The sequence below is a fragment of the Leucopleurus acutus genome (genome assembly GCF_964270905.1).
Source record: "Leucopleurus acutus genome assembly, chromosome: 3".
NCBI lineage: Eukaryota > Metazoa > Chordata > Mammalia > Artiodactyla > Delphinidae > Leucopleurus > Leucopleurus acutus.
Window position 1 is genome coordinate 17,847,451 of NC_139145.1, and position 15,439 is coordinate 17,862,889.

At 48.3% G+C, this 15,439-nt stretch overlaps 1 protein-coding gene across 1 annotated transcript in view; it reads right to left on the bottom strand.

Moving 5' to 3' along the window:
• Positions 1 to 3,884: 3,884 nt before the first annotated feature.
• RASGEF1C (RasGEF domain family member 1C) overlaps positions 3,885 to 15,439 on the bottom strand; it is a gene marked incomplete at both ends in the record, with an annotated part of 32,118 nt that continues 20,563 nt past the window's right edge. Inside the window, 4 exons of the mRNA XM_082835331.1 lie at positions 3,885 to 3,909; positions 4,402 to 4,474; positions 10,942 to 11,065; positions 13,095 to 13,190. Of these exons, the coding sequence (XP_082691457.1) occupies positions 3,885 to 3,909; positions 4,402 to 4,474; positions 10,942 to 11,065; positions 13,095 to 13,190 (318 nt within the window). The remainder of the gene's footprint in view (positions 3,910 to 4,401; positions 4,475 to 10,941; positions 11,066 to 13,094; positions 13,191 to 15,439) is intronic.

Below are 15,439 nucleotides of genomic sequence, written 5' to 3' on the forward strand. Positions count from 1 at the left end.
ACCCATGATGGAAGCATTTCAGTTTTGGGGTGAAATGGAGCTTCCAGCTGAGGCACACCCTGACTGTGGCTCTTGACTGAGTTATCTGGCTCCCTGCTCCCTTGACTCATGGATGGGGTGGTCAAGAGTTAGAGACTGTGGAGGGCACTGCTTGGGCGTGCTGTGGGTGGGGTGCCCCTTCCTTGGGAACCTCATATGAGCCCTGCAGCGTGGGGGATGAAGTGCCCTGAGGTCTGATACCTGCCTGTGGTATCTGAAGGACGAGGGGCCACACTGGTGGCTGTCTGTCTCTGAGTTGTTAGGGTCTGTGGTGTTCTGGGACAACTTTGGATACACGTTTGAGAATCATCCTGGGGTTGTCTGGGGTCCTGCCCTGGAGGGCTGTCAGGTGGATAGACAGGCCTCCACAGAAGCCTGGCTGAGTTCCCGGGATAGGTCACTGGTCACTGGCCACAATGGAGACACCCGCCCCAAGAAACTAGGGTGGGTAGGGAAGCAATGTAGGGGGCAGGGGCTTCAGAGGACCCACAGATTGCGTGTATGAGATGAATTGATTCTGAACCCCAGCCAGCCCCAGGGGTCTCTGAGGCAAACCCCAGACAGGGACATCTTCCTGTCCTAACCCCCCTGTTCCTTCCCTGGAGGGCTCAGAGAAAAAGTGCTAGACAAAAAAAGATAGACCATAGCCATGGCCCTTCCCTGGCCTCCTGTGCACAGTGGGGCTGTTGGTCGTCCTGGAGCCCTGAGGCCCAAGTGCCTGCTGTGTGGCTCAGCTGGGCGGCCTCAAACCTGCTGTGTGGCAGGGATCTGTGTCACCTGGCACCAAACTGGGCCTCACGGGCCTCACTCTTGGGCACCACCTGTGTGGCTGACACCTGCCCCCCCAGGAATAGGCTCCAACTGCTGCATCCCCTGTGGGCCATCTGACCTGGCCATAGGGACTGAGGCCAGGACGGCAGGAGGACAAAAGGGCCTCTACAGGGAAGGGCCTGGAGTCCTGGATGTGACTAAGGAACCATCCAAATGGCTGTGAGCAGGGCACCATCCCTCTCTGGGCTCCGAGGCTGCACCTGGAGAAAGGGCACCAAGATCCCCACCTGCGGAGTTACTGAGAGAAGGCCCTCCTCCTGGCCTGGGCACCCGGGGCTTGGTACCAAGTGGGTGCTCAGCGAGGCGGGGAGCAGGGCCCCTGGGATGAACCTAAGACACAAACATACTCAGCTTGAGTCCCCTTGGCCCTGTGATCTCTGTGGGGCTGGCCATGGGCTGCCTCCTTCCCTCCTTCCCTGGACCCTCTCCCAGCTGGGGATGAGCCCAGGCCTCACACCATCATCCTCACCTGACACCTATTCTGCACTGGGCCTCTGAGGGGCTTGCAGACTAGAGGGAGCAGATGTGGGTGAGGGGGCTGCATGTCAGGAACCTCTGCCCAGAAGGGGGAACTTACAGCTGAGGTTGCAGCTCCAACTAGATCAACAAGCTCAGGAACAGCATGCCAGGCAGTGGGAAGAGCAATTGCAAGGCCACAGAACTAGGAAATAGGAAATAGCCTCAAGCCTGGGGGTGGACCTCTATCAGCGGTGACATGCTTGACTTGCCTCCCACCTAACCTCCAGAGTTTCAGCTGCGGGCCCTGTACTGCTTCTCCAACATCCTTTCTTCATGCTCCCCACAGCCTGGAGAAGGCTGCCACAATCTCCCAGTATGAGATGGAGAGGACTGCGAGGGGTATGGCTGAGCTGGGGAATTTGGAATCTGGCCTTGGAGAGAGAGCTGGGATCCTGGGCCTGGGTGAGGGATTGCATGAGGCAGGGGGGACAGTGGCCAGCTGCTCCCAGCCCCTTGACCTCACCTGCTGCTTCCTGAAGCTCAGCATTCTGGGGTTTCCTCATAGGTCCCTGAACTGAGTTGCTCAGGAGCAGGGAGCTGGAGCCAGGTGACCGGCAAGGTCGGGGCCCATGGGTAGACTGGGAGCCCCCTCCAGAGTGTCCTGACTCCCTGTGGCTGGGGAAGGATATAACCTCCTCCTTCCCGGGCAGGCCTCCCAGAGCTCCATGGGCATCAGCCCTGGACCGGCCATCACATGTCTCCAAGGCCACTAACCCCTTCTGTGCCACTTGCCCCTGCTCCTGACAGGCAGCGCTCAGTGTGACCAGGATGCAGGGACAGTCCCTGCTGATGTTTGTAGGGGTTTTGTCTAATGTTGCCCCAGACACCAAGGGAGTGTGTTGGGTAGGGACAAGGGGATCAGGAGGTGCTTCTAGTCAGCTCCTGGAACCCCCCAGGACTCCTTGGGTTTGGCACCAGGGCCCCACCCACATCCCTGTGGGAGCTAGATATGGTGTGAGGCAGGGTGGGAGCCTGGGTTTGGCTGAAGCCCAGTTCCTGCTCTGCTACCCACTCCACTACTCACCCTCTCTAGGGTCTCAGATGGAAAGGGGTGGGCTGGTCTGGTGCAGAGCAGATCCCATTCAACCCTAACGTGCAGCATTCCCATGCCTCTGTCAGGCTGCAGGGCCCTTCTGGGGCCTTGCTGAGGTCCTGGGTTCATCAGGCAGAATTCCTCGAGTTGGGGGAGGCACCTGGGGTGCTGGTTGCTCTGGCTCTGCCTGTCCCTCAGGTGGGACCCAAGGCCACACTGCCAGGACAGAGGTGTCAGGTCCTAGCTGAAGGGGGCCTAGACTCTGAGAGTCCTGACATGGTCAGGAGCTGGCCAGGATGCATCAGTGCACCTTCAACACATCACTCTGCCCTCAGGCCCTGACCAGGAATGGGGGTGTACATCACGCTCCCTGACTTCTTGGCTGGGTGACGTGGTCACTTGCCAGGTGGGGACTCAGCAGCTCCACAGCCCCTCCACTTCCTGGTCCAGAAACTTGGGTCAGTGTGTGAAGGGCTGGGTGAGAGCCCCAGGGGAGGAGCTTCATGGTGGGCTGAGGGTCCTCCCTGGATTCATCCCTCCTTGCCCAAACAAGAGAGGTGTCTGGCCTCACACAAGGCTGTCAGTATCCATTCACCGGAGCTTACCTAGCATCTACTGCACACCAGCTCATTTTAGCAGGACATGCGGTTTATGGAGTGGAAATAGCCACCAAATCCCCCTCCTGAGCTGTGGTCACAGCATTCCTGGGCCTGAGCTGGGAAACTGCCCTGCATCCTGGCAGAAGCCCACGGGTGAGAGACATGAAGTGGATGTGGATACGCAGGGTATACCAATGTGTTTATACCAACTCTAAAATTTACAATGTACTGTACACACTGTCAAGTCTGTGACTCAAATTTGTCCTGCTGACCAGCATTATAGCGGTCACTAGAAAGCTATCCCAATACCAGCAGGATGCAGAAAGCGGGTGCACAGGGCTGCAGAAGCCAGCCCATCTCAAGGGGCAGGGTCAGGTCCATCAGTAGAATGGCAGAGGCCACTGGTGGGCTCTGGCCCTTCTCACGTCATGGTGATGTTTGCTGGAGATACAGAGGCTCCCAGGCCATCTGGAGATGGACCGGGTGTCTGTCTCCATGGCACGAGTCACCCACTGAGAGCAACACTGCAGTCACCCAACCCCTTGGGTCATCGCCGAGGACAGACAGACTGACCAACAATGTGAGCATCACTGTCCTGAAGGTAGGGCCCCTGAGGCACGTGCCACCCCTGTGTTTGGAGGCTCTGGGCTCTTCCAGGGCTGAGGTTCCACAAAAGGTGGAGAAAGGTCTCCTGTGCTGTGTGGTCACTGTGATGGGCACCAGGCCACAGGGTCACGGTTTGCAAAGCAGCGAGGCACCAATGCCTCCTCCTCCCACTGGGCTGGCTGGGGCAGGGCGGCAGAAGGCTTCTGCTGGCTTCCTCTCCTCCTCCCCCCTCTCCTCCTCCTCCAGCTCAGTGCTTTTCACGTCTTCCCCAGAATAGAAGACCTGCAGATTTAAACATGCCGAGCGAGGGTGGTGAGAGCCTGCTGGCCCGGCCCGTGGTTATACTCCTGTCCAGCCCCCCACCCCACAGGGGCATGTGCAATCCTCTTGGCTCAGTCCTTAGAGCCCGCCGCTGCGCATCATTTCCAACCTCCGCTCGGCTGTGTTAACAGGCCGAACAAGCAGGCGGTGGTGTGTGTCTCACTTTCTGGCATAAGAGTATGGACTGGGGTTCCAGGCCCTGGGGCACACATCTCAACTGCCCACGGGGCAGCCTCCAGTCGTGGGGGTTCGTGGTTCCAGCCTCTTCTCCCTACCCCAGCGCTTAAGTTCCTCCTCCACCTCTAAGACCCTGGTCTGACCTGCCCCCTCCCCACGGAGGGGCTCCCAGGAGGCTGACAACCGAGTGTAGATGAAGTCCCTCCACTCTGTCTTGGCCCCAAGCGCCCCACCTGCTCCCTCCACCTGCCTCCCACACTTGGCACAGAGACTCACCTTAGAGATTTCCACCTCTCTTTTTCTGTTTGGTTCTCTGGACTCTCACTTTCATAAGAAGCCAAATAAAGACCTAGTCAGAAAATGAAGTGATATTATGCATTTATGAGCCATGACAATAACCTCTTCTACACCCAGAGTCTCACCTGCTTTTTGTTTTTAAATTAAATTGTTGTTGGGAGGTAACTGTAGATTCACAAGCAATTGTAAGAAATAATACAGGGAGATCCGTGTATCTTTTACCCAGTTTCCCCCAATGGTAACCACTTGCTAGACCATAGGACAGGATCATCACCAGGATTTTGGCGCCGACACAGTCAAGATATAGAACATTCCATCACCACAAGGATCCCTCATGCTACCCTTTTATAGCCACACACACTTCCCTCCCATCCCCACACCTCTCTTAACCCCTGGCCACTACTAATCTGTTCCCTGTGTCTATATTTTGTCATTTCAAGAATGTGATATAAATGGAATCACACAGTATGTAACCTTTTGGGATTGACTCTTTTCACACTGTAATTCTCTAGAGATTCATCCATGCTGTAGTGTGTATCAGTGTGGTGCATTCCATTTTGTTGCTGAATAGTATTCCATACCATACTTTTTTTAACCATTCACCCACTGAAGGACATCTGTATGGTTTCCAGTGTCTGGCTGTGACAAATTAAGCTTCTGTAAACATTGGTGTATGAGTTTTTGTGCAAACTTGTAAATTCATTTCTCTGGAATAAATATATGCCCAAGAGTGTAATTGCTGAGTCACATAGTAGTTGCATACTTAGTTTTATAAGAAACTCTTTGTCTGGTTCTACATCCTGAAGATTTTCTCTTGCTTTTTTTTTCTAAAAGTTTTATAGTTTTACATTTTACATTCAAGCCTGGGATCCATTTTGATTTAATTTTTGCATAAAGTGTGAGACTTAGGTTGAAGTTCATTTTTTGCCCTATGGATGTCCAAATGCACCTGCACCATTTGTTGCAAAGACTGTCTTTCCTCCACTGAATTGCTTTTGCACCTTTGTCAAGAATCACTGTGGGTCTCTTTATGGGTCCTCTATTCTGTTACATTGATCTATGTGTCTGTCCTGCAAACACCACACTGTCTTGAATACTGTAGCTATTCAAGCTATATTGGCCTTAATATTGGGTAGAGTGATTCCTCCTGTTTCATTCTTCTTTTTCAAAATTGTTTCAGCTATTTTAGTTTCTTTGCATTTTCATATAAACTTTAGAATAATCTTGTCTGTATCTATAAAAAATCTTCCTGGAATTTTGATAAGAATTGCATTAAATCTGTCCTGAAATTTGGAAAGGAGAACTGATATCTTTGCTATGTTGGAGTCTTCCAATTTATGAATTCATGTCTCTCCATTTATTTAGATCTTCTTTGATTTCTTTCATCAGCATTGTGTAGTTTTTAGCATACAAATTCTATACATGTTGTGTTAGATTTATACCTAAGCATTTCTTTTTTGATTGATTGTAAATGGTATTGTATATTTAATTTCAGTGAACTCATATTCATTGTGAGTACATGGAAATAAAATGATTTTTGCTTGTTTATTTTGTATTCTGTGATGCCTGCTGAACTCATTTTGTTCTAGGAGTTTTTATGGATCCCTTGGGATTTTTTACATCTTCTGCAAATAGGGGCAGTGTTAATTCCTTTCTGATATGTATGTCTTTTATTCCTTTTCTTGCCTTATTGCACTGACTAGGTCTTCCACCAATGTTGAATAAGAGTTGTGAGAGTAGACATCCTTGAGTTGTTACCAATCTTAGTGGGAAAGCATTCCATCTTTCACCATTAAATATGATGTTAGCTGAAGGGTTTTTGTAGATGCAATTTATCAAGTTGGTAAATTCCCTTCTATTCTTATTTTTCTGAGAGTTTTTACCATGCACGGGTGTTGAAATTTGTCAAATGCTTTTTCTCCACTGATTGACACAATCTAGTTTTTTTTTGTTCTTTGGCCTGTTAATATGGTGGATTATATTGGCTGATTTTCAAATATTGAATAGCCTTGCATTTCTGGAATAAGGCCACTCAGTCATGATATATGATTATCTTTATATTTTGCTGAATTATACTTGCTAATATTTTCTTAGGGATTTTTTGCATCTATATTCATGAGGGATTAATCTGGGTAGAGTGTATTATCTGTACTGTCTTTGTTCAGTTTTGATATCATGATAATACTAGCTTCATAAAATAAACTGGGACGTTCCCTCCTCTTCTTTTTTCTGAAGGAGATTGTGCAGAGTTGGTGTTACTTCATTAAATATTTGGTAGAATTCTCTAGTGTAACTATCTGGGCTCAGACATTTCATTTTGGCATGTTTTTAAATGATAAATTCAATTTCCCTATTAGCTATAGGGCTATTCAAATTATCTATTTTATGTTGAGTTGTGGCAGTTTGTGTTTTTTGAAGAATTGGTCCATTTCATCTAAATTGTTAAATTTACATGCATAGAGTTGTTCATAGTATTTTCTTACAAGTCTTTTGATGTTGGCAGAGTCTGTAGTGATACCCTATTTCATTCCTGATACTAGTAGTTTCTGTCTTCTCTCTCTTTTTCTTTGTCAAGAAGTTCTTTGCTAGAGGATGGAAATTTTATTGTGCTTTTCAAAGAACCAGCTCTTCAATTAACTTTAAAAAATTGTTCTGTTTTCTGTTTCATTGATTTCTGCTCTCTTGTGCTCTTATTTCCTTGCTTCTGCTGACTTTTGGTTTATTTTGCTCCTCTTTTTCTAGGTTCTGGGGGTGGGAACTTAGATGATTGATTTGAGGTGTTTCCTTTTTTTTCTAATGTATGCATTACATGCTGTAAAATTCCCTCTCATCCCTGCTTTAGCTGTACCCTGCAAATTTTGATAGCATTTTCATTTAGTTCAATTTTTAAAAAAATTTCCTTGAGACTTCTTAACTCATGGATTATTTAGAATTGTGTTGTTTAGATTATAAGTGTTTGGACATTTTCCAGTTATCTTATGTTATTGATTTCTAGCTTGATTCCACTGTGATCACATGCTGTGAACACATGCTGTATGATTTCAATTATTTGTTGCACTTAGGATATGGTCTATCTTGGTATATGTTTGTGGGCAAATAAAAAAATGTGTATTCTGCTGTAGTTGTATGGAATGTTCTATAAATGTCTATTAGATCCTATTGTTTGATGGTATTGGTGAGTTCTGCTATGTCTTTGCTGATTTTCTGTCTAGTTGTTATATTAATTGTTAAGAGAGGGTGTTGAAATCTCCAAACTATAATTGTGGATCTATTTATTTCTCCTTTCAGTTCTATTGGGTTTTGCTTCATAAATGTTGCAACTCTGTTGTTTGGTAGATACACATTTAGGATTGCTATATCTTCTTGGGAGACTGACAATTTTGTCATTATATAATGTCCCTCTCTGCCTCTGGAAATTTTCTTTCCTCTGAAGTATACTTTATCTGATATTATTATTGCCATTTCTGCTTTCTTTTGATTAATGTGTCCCCATCCTTTTACTTTTTAACCTGTCTACATCATTATATTTGAAATGAGTTTCATGTAGGCAGCATATAGTTGGGTCACATTTTTAATTTATTCTGCCAGCCTCTGTCTTTTACTTGTTGTATTTGGACCACTTACATTCAATATAAGTATTGATATGTTAGAGCTTAAGTCTGCCTATTTATTTATTATTTTCTATTTGTTCTGTGTTTTGTTTTTCTTCTCTTTCTGTGGGTTACCTGAACAGTTTTTAGAATTCCATTTTGACTTATCTACAGTAAATTCCTAAAGGATATTTTCACTGGATATAGAATTATGGGTTGGCAGTTGTTTTCTTTCAGCATTTGAAAAATGTGCCACTGCCTCTGGCTATGGTTTCTGATGGGGAACCTGATGTCATTTGAATTGTTTTTCTCCTATAGGTAAAGTATCATTTCTCTCTCAGTGCTTTCAAGATTTGTTTCTTTTTCTTTAGTTGCCAGAAGTTTGACTATGATGAGTCTTGGTATGGGTTTCTTTGGGTTTATCCTGTTTGGGATTCACTCAGCTCCTTGAATCTGTAGGTTTATGTCTTTTCCACATTTGGGAAATTTCCAGGCATTACTTCTTCAAGTACTCTTCAACCATACCCAATTTGTCCTCTCCTTCCCAGACTCTGATGACATGAGTGTTAGATCTTTTGTTATAGTCCCACTGGTCCCTGGGGCTCTGGTACAGTCTATATTTTTCTCTGTTGTTCAGATTGTAAAATTTCTATTGTTTTATCTTCCAGCTCACTGATTCTTTCCTCTGTCCTCTCCATTATGCTGTTGAACCCATCCGTTCAGTTTTTTATTTTAGTTATTGCACTTTTCAGTTCTAAAATTTCCATTTGGTTCTTCCTTATATCTCCTGTTTCTCTGCTGAGATTTTCTATATTTTCACTTGTTTCAGGGAGCCTGAGACTGACTGGATTGCCAGCATGCCCTGTCAGGGGAGGTCTGATGGAGCTGAGGGCAGGGCCAGGCTTTTGTCAGAGGCTTTTACCATCCCAGTTGGGGCCCAATACATCTTAAGTCCCTTCTCTTGAATTTCTCAGCTCTTTTGGGGAGGTAGAGGGAAGGATAGGAAGAAGAGAAGGTCAAAAGGGAAGGTGCTTCTCTCTAAGGGTATTCCAGAAGGGCCGGGATTTTATTTGCAAGTTCATAGCTGTCTGTCTGACTGGCACACAGCAGACTCTCTAGAAGTATTGTTGACTGAAGGAGTGAATGAAATGCCCCCACCCCACCTCTGCCCTTCCTGCCTCTAGACTCTCCCAACCTCTCTCTTAATGTGCCTTTGACACATTTTATTGCCCAAGTTCCACTGGGTAATGACAACAGTCATCATAAGAACTAGTGTAGTAGGTTGAATAATGGGTCCCAGAGATATTTAGGTCCTAATCCCCTGAATATGCCCTTTTGGGACTTCGCAGATGTGATTTAGTTAAGGATCTGGAGATGAGGAGATTATCTGGGTGGTCCCTAAATGCAATCACAGGTGTCCTTATAAGAGAGAAAGGGGGAGACGACTACAGAAGGCAATATGATGATGGAAGCAGAGGCTGGAGTAATGTACTTTGAAGATGGAAGAAGGGGCTACAAGCCAAGGAATTCAGGCAGCCATTGGAAGTCATAAAAGGCCAAGAAATGGATTCTCCCACCAGAGCCTCCAGAAATAACCAGCTCTGCCAACACCTCTATTTTAGCCCAGTGTAACTGATTTCAGACTTCCTAACTTCTGTAATCATAAGAGGCTAAATTTATGTTGTTCTGAGGCACTAAATTTGTGGTGATTTGCCACAGCACCAGTAAGAAACTAATACAACTAGTATTGATTGAGTGCAGTCCTGTGGGCTTTGCTTGTGTCACATCAATTAATTCTCACCATGGCCCTGGGAAGTAGTTTCTCTCATTACCTCATTACCTATGCTTTATAGATGCAGTAGGTGAGGCTTAGAGAGGGTGAGAAAGCTGCCCAGGGTAACACAGCTTCTGGGGTGGGAGCAGCCAGTCTGGTTTATCCATCAGGCTGCTGAGCTTCTCATGTATGTGGGGTAGGGGAGACTCCAGATATGGATGAGACCCCCCAAAATTACTGGCTCCAAAATATAAAAAATAAAATGGCAAAATTGAAAGTATTAACGATTCAGAAGCAAGTCATTAAAAAGTCCTTCCTCCTAATTTTTTATTTTTGGCAGAAATTGTTTTCCTGGGCATGGGTGTGGGTCCCTGTGTAAAATGCCTGCCATGACAAGGAGCCAGGCCTCCTGTGTGCTGAGCAGGGTTCTCCCAGGGTGGTACCAGGGCATCCTGCATCCAGAGAGCAGCTAACCATGGGGCCACTCTGCTCCCCACAGGGCCCATCAACTCAGCCAGATGACTGTTTGCTTCTCCAGCACTTTCTCTTCTGGAGGAGGGAGCTCCAGGAGTATGCTCATTTAGCAAATTCATAAGCAAATCTGTTGTGTCTGACAAATGATCGGATGGAAATACTGACTATTTAAGGGGACAGACATCAACAGTGCTCTGGAGAAAGGGTGCCTCGTTTCATGCTAGTGTGTATTACACATGAACACACATACACAGGTACACACTCACACACGCAAACATGCGCATGCACACACCAGTTGTGGAAAGACCCATGGTCAGCCTAGTACTTTGCCACCCCCACATGAGCCCTGGAAGGGCTGTTTTTATCATCATGCCCACTTTCCTGATGAGGAAATTAGGGTCAGACATCGTTCAGATTTACAATGTCCAATGGCATCCAAACTGTGCCTGGGGGAAACCTGGCCTTGGGGGCCCAACCTGCAGCTCCTCGGGCCCTGTTCTGTGCTCTGGGGGTAGCAACTATTCAGTTGGGGGATACAGACTTCCCTGCTTCCTTGCAGACCTAGCACACATGGGCATGGTGCATCCCTGCTCAGAGCAGGGGCCCTGAATGGTGATGTGACCAAGACACCCCCCACGAGTTCTGTGGCTGGGGGTCAGGGAGGCCATGGGGCCACCTTACCATCCTCGCTGAAGATGGGAGCAGTGTGCAGGTAGTGGGTGATGCTGGGGTCTTGCTCGAAGGGACACTCCACTTGTTTCCATGTGATGAACTCTCCTACTTGCTTGGCCAGCTCCAGAAATTTCTGCCAGGGACACAGAGACACAAAACGATGCACCCTGAGTGCCTGGAGGTCACCTGTGACAATGGGGCCGGCCCTGGCCCAGTGTCTCTCATCATCCCCAGTGAGGCCTGCCTCTAGGGTGGGCAAGGTGGGACACGGGGCAGAAAAATGATGGAATCACCCATCAGGAAATCTGGACGTTTGTCACATTTCTTCATTCTCTCTGAAGAATTTTCTATGCCCAGCACCTAGGGTTCACCTGTTCCCCTTGTCATGGCGAGAGAGCAGCCTTGGGCTATGCCATCAGCAGGCAGTGCATTTAGCTAGAGGTGACTACTACTTTAGTTTCATTCTGTTTATTTTTGTGGTTATCTCAACTAATGGCAAGAGATATATCCCTACTTACAGCAACTTTGTTTACATAGAGAATGAGGCAAATACATTTAAATAAATGTATTTAAGTAAAATTTAATTCATTTAAGTAGAATTTTAATTGAGCAAAATTTAAGTACAATTATTTAAGATTTAAAAAACTGCTAACTTAAAGCAGGATTTTAAATACAAAGTTGTGACTGGGTGAGAACCCCACTCTGTGGCATTCTTTGATCAGCCTTGGTGTCTGCCCCCAGTCCCCACTGCCCATGCCCCAGGATCTGGGGCCATATGAGTACCTGTCTTCTTGCCCCTCACTGCTCCCCCGCCCATCCTTCCACCCAGGCCTTGATTCTGAGGACCAATTCAAGAAAGGCAAGAGACAGAGTGTGCGTTGGGACCAACTGGAGAGTGAGCTCCCAGGCCCCCTTGGCCCCTGCAGTCTCTCCCAAGCCCAGCCTCTTCCATGTCGCCTCCAGCCTGGACTGCTCCCTGGGATGCAGAGCCCAGGCATCCTGCTGGACTGGGCTTCCTCCAGCTATGCCGGACCCTACGGGTAACCAGACCTGTGGGCAGCATGTGAAGGTCTGCTGGGGTGTCCATGTGAAGCCCCACAGCAGAGGCAGCTCCAGGCCAAAGGGCCCAGGCATTCATTGTGGGCCCTGTCAGCAGGAGACACGTGCAGAGCCTTTGGCGGGCCATGTGGCATGTCCACTCCTCCTAGCCACTCTTTGTGGTCATGGTGGCAGCCCTGTTTCACAGAAGGAGAGACTGAGACTTGGACAGAGCGAGGGGCTGGACCAGGACTGGTGCCCCTTGGAGTTGGAGGCTGAGTGGGGCAAACAGTAGGGTAGGGCTGGCCCTCTCACAGGAGAAGAACCCCTTCTTTCCTGTGGATTGGGGGGTACCACTGCTCATGGCATGCCCTGTCTGACTCAGTGACCATCTGCTGTCACCATCCTGTGCCTTGGGGCTCCTGGGTCCCATTCCTCCCCCTCCGCATGCCTAGCCCACCAGCCACTTCGAGACGTACATGCTGGGTAAGCTTGTATGTGGGGTCGAGACATGGAGTGGATCAGCCTGGCCTTGCTTCTAAAGAGCTTGGGGACTTGGGTGCTGTGACTGAGGGATAATAGCCCGCTATAGAAGGGGCCTCTCTCCTCCTGTGAGGTCAAGGGGAACTTCCTGGAAGAGGGAACATTTGAGCTGACAGTGATGAGTGTCTGCAGAGGGAGAGGAAGTCTTTCTCTCCTTCCCACTCTGCCTGACACTTCCTCCTGTTGCTAAGGGCTCCTCCTTTGGAAGGCCTCTCCTGACCGTGAACTGTGCCCCTGTGCAGCTCCTGTCACAGCACCATGTCAATTGTCACTGTGGGTCTGCAGGGCTGTCTTTCTTGCCAGCCTGGGGCTCCTTAAGGACTGAAAATGATGCTACTTCACCTGTGCTAGATATGAGGCCTGCACAGAGTGGGGGTCAATGCCTTCATGAGCCTCAGTCTCTTCCTATGGAAGATGTGGGGAGACCCCAATAATCCCACTCTGATGTTGGCTGCAAACTGCTGCACTCTGCCTCAGAGTCCTCCTTTAATCCAACCCTTCAGGGCCAGAACTCCTGCTCTGGGAGCTTTTATCAGCCTGCTTAACTAGGTGGCAGGCCCTCCAAGGCCCCTGGACCCTACCTCAAAGTTGATGTGTCCATTGGGGAGGCGGTTGGCACAGCCTTCGTTTAGGAAGTAGATGTCTTTGATGAGCAGGCTGAAGAAGGGGATGACGATCTGGAAGGGAGAGGGTGCAGATCAGCCCTCAGTTGGCCTCCCCACAGTGGCTGCATAGGAGAGAGGCAGCCTTGCCAGCAGCCACCTGCCCCAGGGACCTCAGATACAACACCAGGATGCAGAAGGTGGGAGAGACTTCCCACCTGGGCAAGGCTGGCCAGCCTCAGGGCTTCATGGGCCATAGGCTACGTAGTACGTACCATGGGGAGCAATGTGGAAACCACAAAGAAAGGAGGCACAAACTAGGGCCAGACCATTTCTTTCCAAGTCCCACCAGACCCCAGTGCAGTGCTGATTGAGCTCCTACTGTATACAATGCCATTCCCCTTCCTGTTGGGGCTGGGTGAAAGATGCATAGTTTCAGTGGCCTTTGAACATTTCTCCCATCGTCTGTTGGGAAAGGCCAATGGGAGCTTCTCCCCACAGTCCAGGGGTCCACAGACTTAGGTCTCCTGACTCATGTGCCCCAGGGGAATGGAGTGTGCCGAGCACACTTAAATATAAAATAAAAATTTTAGAAAAGAATAAATATACTGAAATAGAAAAATATTTTTTTAAAGTTTTGGTTTTATGAATCAAAAAATATGCTAATGGAATGTGAATTATCTGCTGTGAAATTCTGTGGCCTCTTTTAAAAATATACATTTAACAATTTGCCATTCTATGTCTTTCTTGATGCTAAAGATCTGATGCTGCTGCACTATGGTAAGGCTGAAAACATCCCTACTCTGGTTCCTGAAGGGACAGGCTTATGTGCTCAGCCTGAGAAGGATGGGGTCTCTGTGTTTCACTGTCAGATCTCTTGTTTCTCCCTCCTTGTTCCATACCTGCTAACCCCTAGAGAAAGGAGTCCAACTGGTGACAGCTCAGACTACTCTTGGGGAACCAGCTGGGTCTACCTTGTGTTGTGGGTTGAACTGTGTCCCTCAAAAAGTTATGTTCAAGGACTTCCCTGGTGGTGCAGTGGTTAAGAATCCGCCTGCCAATGCAGGGGACACAGGTTCGATCCCTGGTCCGGGAAGATCCCACATGACACGGAGCAACTAAGCCCTTGTGCCAAAACTACTGAGCCTATGCTCTAGAGTCTGCAAGCCACAACTGCTGAAGCCTACTGAAGCCAACTGCTACAACTATTGAAGCCCACGGGCCTAGAGCCCATGCTCCACCACAAGAGAAGCCCACGCACCACAACGAAGAGTAGCCCCCACTTGCCACAACTAGAGGAAGCCCGTGCGCAGCAACGAAGACTCAATGCAGCAAAAAATAGAAAGAAAAAAAAGTTATGTTCATGTCCTAAACCCCCCAGTGCCTATGAATGGGAACTTATTTGGAGATAGAGTCTTTGCTATGGATGGAATCAAATGGAGATGAGGTCACATGGATTAGGTGGGCTGGTATTTTTATAAAAAGAGGGAAATTTGGATACACACTGGGAAGGTAGTCATGTGACAACAGAGACAGAGATGGGAATGATGCGGCCAAGGAGTGCCTATCGCCATCAGAAGCTGAAAGAGGCAAAGAAGAATCCTCCCCTAGAGCCTTTGGAGGGAACATGGCCCTTCCAACCTTGATTTTGGCCTCTGGCCTCCAGAACTGTAAGAGAATACATTTCTGCTGTTCTAAGCTACCTAGTTTATTGCTTTGTTATGTCAGCCCAGGAAACTAACACATCTGCTCTGCCCTTAGGCTCCAGAGCTGGGCACATGTGGCCAGGCCAGCTAGTGCCGGCTTCCAGCCCATCACTCTTAGGCCCGGGCACCAGGCCCTGACACTTCTGGCTCAGGGACTGCCTAGGTCATTCCCCAACCAAGCTGACAAGGGCTTTGATGTGAGGACCTGGGCACTGACCACTCAGCACAGCATAGAAGCATGGATGGCTCAGCTGGGTGGGACAGATGGGGAAACCAAGGTCCATAGAGTGGCAGGGCCTGGCACAAGGTCATCCAGCTAGTGATCACCAGGGCCAGGACCAGAGCCAGGTTTAGCAGGGTTTGTCCACAACTGAGGGGTTTCCTGGGATGCAGGACTTGTGATACTAAACCTGGGGCAGTCCTAGGCAAACTGGGATGAACTGTTCACCCTAGATTTATGTCACTTCCACAAACATTTGCTCATGTCTTCTCTATGCTAGGTGCCGGGGCTTGGGGGACAGTGAGAGTGTGTCACACACATTCATTCCTGATCCCAGTGTAGTGGGAGACAGTCAAGGGAACAACCTACAAAACAAGGAAGCCTCATCTTGGCTTCCC